General features: G+C 47.0%; 1 protein-coding gene across 1 annotated transcript; it reads left to right on the top strand.

The window, feature by feature from the left end:
- The first annotated feature begins 11,399 nt into the window (after positions 1 to 11,399).
- Positions 11,400 to 12,150, top strand: LOC147964185 (uncharacterized). Its single transcript, XM_087527234.1, has one exon. The coding sequence runs from the start codon at positions 11,527 to 11,529 to the stop codon at positions 12,148 to 12,150; it is 624 nt and encodes a 207-aa protein (XP_087383360.1). The 5' UTR covers positions 11,400 to 11,526.
- The last annotated feature ends 471 nt before the right edge of the window (positions 12,151 to 12,621 follow it).

Genomic DNA, 12,621 nt, shown 5'->3' with positions numbered 1-12,621 from the left:
CTGAAAGGATCAACACATGGATAAAGTCATGCTTGTTGAATCCCTTGGCTTCAACTTAATGTCTGTCTCAATGTTTTGCGATTTGAACATGATCGTAATGTTTGGAAAATATCGCTGCCTTGTTCTAATGGAATCTGACAAGTCTCTAGTGTTTGAAGGGTATCAGAAAGATGATTTGTACGTGGTAGATTTCTCAGCAGGACCATAGCTTGCCATATGTCTTCTAGCAAAAGCTTCAGAATGCTAGCTCTGGCATCGAAGGCTAGGGCATGCTGGCATGAGGAACCTCCACACCCTTGCAAAGAAGAAGCATGTCATAGGCATCGAGGGTGTCAAGTTCAAGAAAGATCACTTATGTGGTGCCTGTGAAGCAGGAAAGATGACGAGGGCCAAACATCCCTCGAAGACAATCATGACAACCGCTTGACCCTTCGAACTGCTCCACATGGATCTTTTCGGTCCCACTCATTACTCAACTCTTACTACTACTTCTTGTCTCTATGGCTTTGTCATTGTTGATGATTATTCTAGATATACTTGGGTGCACATAATCCTCTACAAGACTGAAGTGCAGGATGTCTTTAGACGCTTCGCCAATCGAGCAATGAACAAGTATGGCGCCAAGATAAAGCACATCAGAAGTGACAATGGCACTGAATTCAAGAACACTGGCCTTGATACATATCTTGATACTTCGGGCATCACACATGAATTCTCAGCTCCGTACACGCCACGGCAGAATGGCATCGTCGAACGCAAGAACAGAACACTCATTGAGATGGCCCGAACGATGCTAGATGAATACAAGACTCCAAGAAAATTCTGGCCTGAAGCCATTGATACTGCATGCCATACAATCAATCGTGTTTATCTTCACAAGCTTCTGAACAAGACATCTTATGAGCTCCTTACTAGAAAGAAGCCAAATGTCAGTTACTTCAGAGTATTTGGCGCCAGGTGCTGGATCAAGGATCCACATCACACTTCAAAATTTGCACCAAAAGCACATGAGGGTTTTATGCTTGGATATGGAAAGGATTCGCACTCCTACAGAGTCTTCAATATCTTTCATTATAAAGTGGTTGAAATAGTGGATGTGCGGTTTGATGAGACTAACGGTTCACAAAGAGAGCACCTGCCAAATGTGCTAGATGAAGTTCCATCCAGCGAATCAATCAAGCTAATGGGAACTGGAGAAATCATACCCTTTGAAGCTCAACCTAAAGAGGAACTTATCATCTCCGCACCTGATCAACCTGAAGACAATGCTCAGCCTGAAGACAATCCCACTAACAATGACAATGATCAGCAAGAGCAAAATCTTCGCCCTGTACATCCTCGTGTTGCCAATGAAGTGCAGATTGAGAGAATAATTGATAGCATCAATGCACCTGGTCCCCTTACTCATTCAAGGGCAACTCATCTAGCAAATTTCTATGGGCACTTTGCATTCGTCTCAATAACAGAATCCAAGAAAGTTGAAGAAGCCTTCATGGAGCCTGAATGGATTCAAGCTATGCAAGAAGAGCTTCAACAGTTTGAGCTAAATAATGTATGGGAACTGGTTAAGCATCCTGATCCTCGGAAGCACAACATAATAGGCACCAAATGAATATACCGCAACAAGCAAGATGAGCATGGTCAAGTTGTCAGAAACAAAGCTCGTCTCATTGCTCAAGGATATACTCAAGTGGAAGGCATTGACTTCGATGAAACATTTGCTCCTGTGGCTAGACTTGAAGCCATACGCATACTGCTGGCCTATGCAAATCATCATAACATACTTCTATATCAAATGGATGTGAAGAGCGCCTTTCTCAATGGCAAGATTGAAGAAGAAGTGTATGTTGCACAACCGCCTGGCTTTGAAGATCCAAAACATCCTGACATGGTATACAAGCTCAACAAGGCACTGTATGGCCTCAAACAAGCCCCTCGGGCTTGGTATGATACACTCAAATACTTCCTGAAGAGCAAAGGCTTCATACCTGGTTCCCTCGACCCCACTCTCTTCACGAAGACATATGATGGTGAACTGTTTGTGTGCCAAATATATGTGGATGACATCATCTTCGGCTGCACCAATCAGAAGTACAGTGAAGAGTTTGGATATATGATGCAAGAGCAATATCAGATGTCCATGATGGGAGAGCTGAAGTTCTTCCTCGGTCTTCAAATACGACAGCAACGCAATGGCATCTTCATATCTCAAGAGAAGTATCTCAAAGATTGCGTGAAGAAGTTCGGTATGCAAGACTGCAAAGGCTTCACAACGCCAATGCCAGCCAAACATCATCTGGGTCCCGACGACAATGGTAAAGAGTTCGATCAAAAGGTATACCGCTCCATGATTGGTTCTTTACTTTATCTATGTGCATCTAGGCCAGATATTATGCTTAGTGTTTGCATGTGTGCTCGATTCCAAGCGGCACCAAAGGAGTCGCATCACTTAGCTGTGAAGCGAATTCTTCGATATTTGGCTCACACCCCAACTCTAGGATTATGGTATCCAAAGGGCTCAGAGTTTGATCTGGTTGAATTCTCGGATGCTGATTATGCTGGTGACAAGGTGGATCGCAAGTCTACATCAGGCACATGTCATTTTCTGGGACGATCATTTGTATGTTGGTCTTCAAAGAAGCAGAACTGTGTATCTCTCTCCACTGCTGAATCTGAATACATTGCTGCTGGATCTTGCTGCGCTCAGCTTCTATGGATGAAGCAAACACTCAAGGACTATGGCATTCATCTGAAGCAAGTGCCACTCTACTGCGACAACGAAAGCGCCATCAAGATTGCCAACAACCCAGTTCAGCACTCGAAGACAAAGCACATTGAAATTCGTCATCACTTTCTCAGAGATCATGTTGTGAAGGAAGACATTGATATCATACACGTCAACACTGAAGAACAATTGGCAGATATCTTCACCAAGCCCTTGGATGAGAAGAGATTTTGCAAGTTACGGTGTGAGCTAAATATCTTGGAATCCTCAAATGTCCTGTGATCAGGCACACATCCTAACACTTATGCATATTGATGACTTAGATGTGCAACACACGAAGTAAAGTATATCTTCAATCAATGAAGACATACATTCTAAGTGTGAATACATTAATGTGGAATTTGACTTTAGAGCGCCATGATAATTGTGCGCCGTGTCTGGGTCTAATACTTCCTATACGGTGGGTAACGCCACCACCAAATGTTCTGTTTGAAGTGTTTCACTCATGGCGTTACATTTTCTATGTTTTCACATTTGGTTTGGCTTCAATCTCAACATGTCTTCATGATTATCTTCACTATGTTGAATATATATATATATATACTAATGTTCTGTCCTCTACAGTGTTCACTTATAGCTATGTCTTCTTGTTGAATCTTTTGAACTAAGTGAATGTGATCGGACCCTAATCTTTTTATACTTTCTATCTCAAACTCTATCTCTCCAAGTCATATGCATTCTATTGAAACTGTCGAATGTCTTCTCTGCATCCTTGTCAGCAGAAGATACAGAGACAAACATTAAGTCAGTTTTCAATGCTCATTCCTTCACCTGAAACCCGGAAAAGTGGGAACGACCACCCGACAATCCAGGCATGCGTGGGACGTGGAACAACCTCCGACATGCTGCATGATGGCCACGTGTTCCTCAGATGTGAATCGCCAGGGGCACCTGTGTAATAACACTGAGTCGCCCCTGTACCTATAAATACACGCCTCACCGCAGTCATTATCTCTTCTTCCACTCTTGCACGAACCCTAGCGCCACCGCTAGCCCTCGACGACGCCGGCGACGAAGCGCTTCGCTGCCGCAACCTCTCCGACGCCGTCCTCACGCCAACCGCGGACATCTCCTCTCCGCCGTCACCGTAGGTGTCCTCCGTCGCCAAGTTAGGGCACGGACGATCAAACTGCTCGGCCTCCTCTTCCACTCCGTCTAGCAGTTCTACGTGTGGTAAATAAAACTTCCTTTTTACGGTCCCTTTGATCCTATAGCTTTGTCACTTTCTACCACAAGCAGTTTCTATTCACACAAGTTGGATCTCTTTCATACTGCATCTCATAACATGCCTAGTATATTCACTTATGCTTCACAAAGTAGTTAGATTCCTCACTTGTACTGATCTCTGGATTCGTACAAATCTGGAACCAACTCCTTATCTATGAGTGAATGTCTTCGCACGATGAGGTCAATGTCTTCTAAACTGATTTATCTTCAAAATCTTTTGAGAATGCATATGACCTCTTCCCCTTCCCTCGCACCTTAATGCTGTCACAGGTACATGTCCGTGGGAGAATCCCTTAGTTCTCATAGTCTGCATTCATTTGCAGAATTCTTACAGCATCATATAAATTCTCCCGAAGCCAGTTCCTGTTTGTCCAGCAAGCGAAAACCTTTGAAGCCTTTGAACGTATTGAAGCCTTTCAGTTTAAAATTCATGGCTTCAGAGAAATCTGCAAGGAAGGGAGGCAGACAGTGTCGTGGCGGAACATCAAGAGATCTGCCTGATGACCTCTCAGAACTCTACAAGACAGATCCTAAAGAGGATTATAATCAGTGCAAGACCCGAATCCAGTGGATTCGAAGATATTGGGCAGAACGATGGTTCAAATACCGGTTTGTGACCCAAGAATATGCTGAGAAAAATGCCATCAAGCGACCGTGGGGAGACATCCTATATAAGAATCTTCAACCCAGGTCCAGAGAAGAAGCCATTGAACAAGGCTTCTATCCCTGCATGGTCCGTGGGCCACAACCTGCAGATGCACACCCATCGTCACTATTATGGTGCCGTGACGACAATCTGTTCAAGCACAACTTCCAGTTTACCAAGAACTCAGCAAAGCAGAACAAGAAGTCTTTGGGATTAGACTTCAACCCCGGTCCCTCTGCTCCCCGTGCCGATGGAACTCGCGAAGCTGAACCCAATCTTCTTGGGCCCTTCTACAACCTTGAAGGTCTCATCACCCATATCGTGGTTCAAGGGACTGCCGTGAATGAGCCTGCAGATGACGCTGAATCAGATGAAGCGCCTGCAGCGCCGAAGCCAAAGAAGCTGAAGCAGCCAAAAGCTTCAAAGCTTGCCTCTGCACCAAAAATCTCACGGGAGAAGCCACTAGCCACTGCACCTCCTGAAGACAGTGTGCAGTCTGAAGATTTGTCACGCATCTCCAAGCCCCAGAAGGTCAAGAGGCCTCTGCCACACACCGGCCAAGAACTGACAGCTGCTGCCAATCTGCGAAACGATGCCATTGATCTGTCCAGTGATGAAGATCTTGCAGATGACGCTCTTGAGCAACTCATCAAGAGCAAAGAAGAAGCAGAAATCTTCAATGATCTGCCTCTCTTTGACGTGACAATCATCCACAACTTCATTGATGAGTGGTTTGACACGCCCAACATCAGCTTCGAAGATCTGCAACTACCAATTGGCCTCAGTGTCGCCTTCCATGGCGCCATTGCTTCAGAATTAGCTATCGCCCAGCGCATTGTTGAACTAAAGCAAAAGATTGACTTTGAGAAAGCTCAGTTCAAGAAGCATATGGCCAAGCTCAGCGTGCAAGAGGTGAAAAACTTCAAGATTATGCTACACGAGCTCAAAGAAGCCTTTCTCAAGAAACGCGCAGAAGCTCAGGGTTCTCGGGAGCGCATGAAGAGCCTGGCTGACAAGTGTGTGCAAGGCTACAACGAGGCTGAGAAGCGCAAGGCCCTTGGGCTTCTGGGCATTGATCCCAGGATGGCTGCTAAGCAGAAGAAGAAGCCCACTGTGGCCGAACCCAACGCACCAAGGCAGAAAGCAGATTCCATTGTCTTCCCAACTAGCATGACTGGCTCGAAGCCAAAGGCCCGGTCAACCGCTTCAGAGCTGAAGAAGACGAGGACTGCTGAGGCTGAAGTAAGGAAGAGGAAACATCCTGAAGCCTCTGCTACTGCCCCCTCCAAGAAGAAGCGGAAGACCAAGAAGGAACGGGCTGCTCCCACAGAGCCCTTGATTGTTGAATCCATCTCCATGGTTTGCCCTGACGCTGAACCTCAAGAACGTCAACTGACTGCATGAGCCTGCTTTCACAGAGGCTCATGAAGCTGAAGACTTTCCAGCAGCTGATCACATTGCTGCTGAAGACATTGGTCACCATGACCATGTTGAAGATGATGCAGTTCTTCCTCAGCTCGAGCACCAACAGGTATCATCGCCTGTGCTAACGCACAGCGAACTCATCAGCATTGGTCGTCCTCTTACGCCAATTGCTCAGGATGCATCATGAGATGATCGCCCACAAGCACAAGAGGAAGAAGACTTTGAGGCCCAGCCAACTCCAACTCCACAGGCGTCGCCAGCGTTACGCAGGCTTCGCAAAGGACCAAGGCCTCCAGTCTCTGAGTCTGAAGCTACAGCTGCTGAAGACATTCTGGCTGCATCAGCCGATGAAGAAGAAACCCCAAAAGCTGCTACTCCCCCGTCCCACCAAGAAGCTGTTCTTGAGGAGAATGTGACTGTGACCGACCCTCCAGCTCGTCAAGTGGAGGTTGAGAATCTTGAGGCTGCCACCACCAACACCAATGAAGCCACTGACGCTGTCATGGCTGAAGCTAATGTGGAGCCTTCACCAACCCAAGCACCAGAAGTCAGCGAAGCCACTGATCCCACTGCTTCTGTTCCTGCGCCTGCTGCTGGTCCTCAGTTCGACTATCATGTTGAGCACAGGCCTCAGGTACAGAAGCCAATCCCAAGATTGCCCAGGTTTCCAGGTCCTGCATCAGCACCTGGATCCTTTAATGTCAATGGCTTCAGAGCAGACAACACTTTCTTCAATAGCTCCAGGAACCCCTACTCAAGGGAAAGAATATCATTTGATCGGTTCTGGAGCTATCCGCAGCGAAGCTATTACTCCTGCATTCTATACAATCAGGGTCGCATCTTCCCACACAAGCGTCTTGACATTGAAGCAATAGCTGGTCTGCCCTGCCTGGAAGAAGCTTTGATTGCTTCAAAGAGGTTGGATTGCTGCCGTTCGTCACCGACCAAGAGCATTGGAATGAAGAGTTGCTGCTCCAATTCTATGCCACACTTCACATCCGCGGGTACAACAGAGATCCGAAGACTTGGGTCCTGGAGTGGATGACAGGAAACGTTCATCACAAAGCCAAAGCCTTTGACATCATTGAGCTCACTGGTCTACCCACTCCTGGCGATCTCTACGAAACTGGCTGTCAGATTCACAGTGAAGCTGTGGAAAGCATCTTTCAAAAGTCTGAACCCAACATGAGTCAGATGCTCAGTATGATGAAGCCATTGCCCCAAGATGCTGCATATCCCAAAGAGTTCTTTGTTGAAGACCTTGAGTATCTGCCAAGGACTATTTATCACATCATAAGGCGAACTCTCTGGCCCATCAAAGGACACTCTCCACATGCCAAGCTGGAAAGTGCAATGAAGACCTTGGTCTTCTATATTCTTCAATGCACAGGACTTCTTCATCCGCCAACTTGCTGCATCAGGCTTTGATCTTTTTGGCTTGAAGTTCTACGCTCCATGGATAATGCGGCTGATCAAACTCCACTCCGCTATCTTATATCAGCCATCTGCTCGCAATCATCGGATCTTTCTGCCTGATGTGGATATGTCTATTAAAGCCATTTATCCTGAGCCTACCAAGGAACCTCTAAGTCTTCAGAATGCGGAGCATCAAAGTTTTTCTCAGAACATTGAAGGAGTTGAAGCAGTCACTCGTGTATATCCTTTGGCTAGAACTACACGTGCACCACATCCTGCCCTTACTGAAGCCACCGACAGCACAACTGCCCAACAACCCAAGAAGCGCACTCGTGTTCTTAATGACCGAGAGCTTCTGGTGGCTCTTCATCAGAAACAGGATAGGCATCATGACTGGCTGAAGCGCCAAATGCAAAGCCTCTTGGTGGATGTCAACCGCATTCGCAATCTTGCCACCAAGAATGCTTTTGTTGCCCATGAAACCTCTCGACGCACATGGAAAGGGCTGACGCTGATGTGCTCTGAAGATGATCTTCAAGAGGATGACTTCTCTGAACGCTTCAAGTTTGACTCCACACCTCCTCGAAGGGCCGTGCTGCGACGAACTCCATCTCTCGAAGACTCTGAGTTCTCTTCCTCTGCTGCAACTGTGAATGCCAGAGTGATCAAGGATGAAGACGATGCCACTTCACCGCCACCTCCTTCAGCATGCTTCGACACTGCTCCAAGTTCTTCTGCACCGCCGAACACCACCGACGACCCTGCTGCTTCACCTACTCTTCATGGGAACGAGTAGATGCTCTATGTCTTCAAACCTTTTTGGTCCTTCCTGACAAAAGGGGGAGAAGCATATGAGTTTGATAGTCTTCAAGCGGGTCCATATGGGCGGGTGCTTTATATTTTGCTTCGTGTTTACAACTCTCGTTTTGATACATTTGGTTCTTTGAGTTGTAACACTTAAACTCGATGGTCGTCTGCTACTTATTTGCTACTTTGTGATGCGATGATAAATTCCGCATGTCATTATCCATTTTGCAGACGTCCATTTTCCATTATGCATGTCATTATCTTCACATACCTTCACATGCATAGTGGATTGTCATCATAAGTTGAAGAGGATCTCCACAAGCACAACCTGCCATGTACATTTGCATTCCAAAAGCAAATTACTTATATGCACATCTTCAGGGGGAGCCCTTGCAACTTATGAAGACAATTCCTTATTCTTTACAATTTCACATATTATATTCCCCGTTGAAAACTTCAACTAGTTTGTCATCAATCACCAAAAAGGGGGAGATTGTAAGTGCATCTAGTGCCACCCCTGGTTGGTTTTGGAGTATTGACGACAAACCTAGTTGAGGGACTGATGTGTTTGTGAGAATTGCAGGATAACACGGGTAGAAGTCCCTCATTGATTCGGTTTTTCTACCAGAGATGACCCCTAAAAATGTATGAAGACATTGATGTCAAAGGTGGTATATAAAGATATTCTCATTGAAGACTATGACAAGAGAAGACATCGCATGAAGCCTATGGAGCTCAAAGACTTAGATCTTTTGTAGTTATGTTTCTTCTTTGTTGAGTCATAGGAACCACCGTACTGTTAAGTGGGGTCCAAGTGAACCAGTCAGAATGACTGAAGTGATGCTTAACCAAAACCTATGTCTTCGAGTGAAGACTATGAGAGCGAAACTTGTCCAGAGTCGGACAAGTCAGCTTTGCTTGTAGCCCAAGTAAAGCTGCCGCGTGAGTTTGAAATCTGACCGTTGGAACACGTGTCAGTTCCTTAGTGGCCCAGGGTCATTTCGGACAAATCAGGTCGGGTTGCCTAGTGGCTATAAATAGCCCACCCCCTACAACCATAAACGGTTGGCTGCTCAGAGTTAGAGTACGGCTTTTGTCATTTGAGAGCAACCCACCTCGAAGCCTTTGAGAGAGAATTCCTTGCCAGGATAACGCCCTAACCACCCAGAGCCAAAGAGTGTTAGGCATCACTTAAGTCTTCTTGTCTGTGTGATCTAAAGACTTATTACACTTAAGGACTATGAATCCTCCAGCCGGTTAGGCGTCGCGTTCTGAGCATCCAAGAGACATTGTGGATTGCCGGTGAACGAAGTCTGTGAAGGTTTGGGAGTCTACCTTGAAGACTTACCAGAGTGATTGGGCGAGGTCTGTGTGACCTTAGCTCAAGGGGAATACGGTGAGGACTGGGTGTCCGGGACTGTGTGTCCTCGGGTTTAAATACCTAGCCGCCCTAACCAGATGTACAGTTGTCACAGCAGTTGGAACTAGTCCAACAAATCATTGTCTTCAACGAGTCACTGGTTTCATCCTTCCCTTCCCTTTACTTACTGTTGGTCCTTGTGAAGTCATTGTATGATTGCACTATCTTTTGTCTTCACTGAGTGACTGCGTGTTCTGTTTGGCTTCATAATATCCTCCTACCTGATCCTTACTACATTGCTGCTATTAGTCATTGTGCTTTCACTCCATTGAATACTTGACTATGGTTTGCCTAGTGTAGTCTATGTTCCGCTGCATGGTAATAGGTTTATTTCTATCGTTTGCCTTCATAACTTCCACGTTTTGAAGACTTTCATAAAAATCGCCTATTCACTCCTCCTCTGGTCGATATAACGCACTTTCACCAGCTCTTCCAAATGAAGCTCCAACATTTCCTTTGACCTGACGGCACCGAGCTGGAAGAAGTTTCAGCAGCACGATGTACTTCCTCAAACGCCAAGTTATAAGCCGACTTTACTATACACTTGTTACCAATATTCAATAGGGATAGTTATAAAAAAATCAATAAGGACACATTGACAACACATATGTTGCATGTTAGGTAACTCTCGATGCATTGTCACTTAGCATGCTCTCCTAAGAAATGGGATATCTTTAGAGACAACTAACTTGATGCATTATCTTCTAAATATTTTATGTAAATTAGCTTTCATTTAATTGGTTTTAGATCATACTTGCATTCTAACTTTATGGTCTAGGCATAAACCAATTCCAATGCATATTAAAGATTACTAGATGGAGCCTTCACAACCTTGAGGAATCCAACACCTCTCATCCAGCAAACAAAACCTTTGGCTTTAAGTTTGCATACGATGCATGGTTGGTTGAGAAGGAAAATCCCTCATGTTCACTATAACTCACAACAAAAAAGCCTTTATTTATCAAAATCTATGTATACCATATTTATAGGTTCGCACAAATGCAAGTTCATAATTTAGACTCCATTAAAAAAACAGTACATCTAAATGTTTTTGCAACGAAAATGTCTATTTTTGCCTTATTGAGAAACACCTTTCGCACGGAGACGTGGTTTTTAGCATGTAAACAAAAGAGACTCACAAACTAAATAAAAGAAAGAAATGTAAAAACAAATTGAATCTAATACATCCCCCCTTATGCTCCTACCGAATATACTATGTCTTTCCTTTACAAGACTTAGTAATTCATTTATTATTTAATGTTAAACCGATGTACACACATTTATTTTTCACCAAAAAAGGGTATTCATGTAAATATCAATGTATTATGGTGGGTTCGCCCATGCTTGTGCTAGGCATTAACACAAGAGTAAGCAAACTATCAAAGGATTCAGTACAAAAGAATCCAAGGAGATAATTAACTCATGGTTTAACCCTTTTTTTGCCCAAAGAAAACCCATAAACCACCATTCTAAAAATGAAGATTAAAAATCATCAAGGAAAGCCTAGTGTTGGGCCGCTCAAGGTGACTTCCACCGCCACCCAAACCCAATGCAGTAAGGGCATCTCCAGCCGTTCGCCCCCCCAGGGCGCCTAAATAGAGCGGCCTGGGGGCGTGCCGGCGCTAGTTCGGCCCATGGGGGCGACCTAGCTCCCAGTAACGCTCCCAAGCGCCGGCCCCAGGATGCGGGAAATTTAAACTTGGTCGTTCCCGCTCTCAAAAGACGCCACAAATCCGGCGATCGGACGTAGTCTGGCGTTACAAAAAACAGAGCGCCGCACACCGCAAGTTCGCGTGCGCAATGATTCACTCGGCGGGGTCGGCTCGAGGCGTTGGCGGAGTCGGCGTGCGCGGGCTCGATGGTGTCGGAGCTGCTTCGGTGCTGGGCTGTGTCGGCGCGGCTTCGGCACTGCTGGGCGGCGATGTAGAGGCGTCGTTCGGGCTTGGCGTCCGTGTGGTCGCGGGCGCGGGAGCTTGCGTCGTCGGCGTTGTCGTCTGCATCTGGTTCAGGATGAGGCCGCGCTCCGCCATGTACCACGCCCTGAGCTGCTCGTCGTTGCTCTGGAGCATGTCCGCCCCACCCATCAGAAAAGTCATGTCGGTGTTCCTCTTCTTCGTGGCGACGTTCGTCCGGAGCAGGTCGAGCTTGATGGCGTTGTTCTTCATCAGCGAGGACCACCGCGCCTCGGTCTTCTCTTCACGTAGGACGGCCCGGGCCTGGGCGTCGGCGAGGCAATGCTCGATGGACTCCTGCACTCGCGCGGTTGCCGTGTCGGCGTTTTTCCCCTTCTTTGCCAATTTGTGGCCGTCCGGCCGCCCCTCTGACGCGCCCGGAGTCGTCGCGTCTGGCTTGTATGTCTCCTTGGCCTTGTCGAGGGTACGTCGGACTTCCGCCCACTTCTCGCACTTGTCAATGCTCTTGTAGACGTGGAGGTGCTTGAAGTCGGCGTCTTGGTTGTTGCGCCGATACATGGTGAACATACGCAGCAGCTGCGCGGAGGAACAAACAGTTGGCGGGCGGCGGGCGTTGACGACGAAGAGATGCGGGCGAACGGCGTGCGTACCTGATCCTCAACGCTGGCGCCGCTCTCCGGGCGAGCCGCGACCTCCTCGACGATTCCATGCCATTTGTTGCACGCCAACTGGATACGCCCCCAATGGTTCGCCATCGCCTTGGAGCCGTGCTGCATGTAGACGTCTTTGAAGTACGGGTCGACGAGGGCCTTGATGCGGTCCCAGTACGTCTCCAAGCTCTGGTTCGCGCCGGTGGTCGGGTCGAGGCAGACGACTTTCCATGTTTCGGCGAGGCATTCCTCCTCCTTGGACGTCCACTTGATGCGCGGTTCGCCTGACCTAGCCGCCCGCTTCTTCTTCTTCTGGCGCCCCTTCGTCGGAA

The sequence above is a fragment of the Triticum urartu genome, chromosome 6A, assembly GCF_056163025.1.
Source record: "Triticum urartu cultivar PI428250 chromosome 6A, HENAU_Tu73, whole genome shotgun sequence".
Lineage (NCBI taxonomy): Eukaryota > Viridiplantae > Streptophyta > Magnoliopsida > Poales > Poaceae > Triticum > Triticum urartu.
Note: the sequence above shows the minus strand (reverse complement) of the source record. Positions and strands in the feature narration are given on the sequence as shown.

What these genes read in the sequence shown, in the direction of transcription:
- LOC147964185 (XM_087527234.1), top strand. Translation starts at nt 11,527, where the DNA reads ATGATTCACTCGGCGGGGTCGGCTCGAGGCGTTGGCGGAGTCGGCGTG.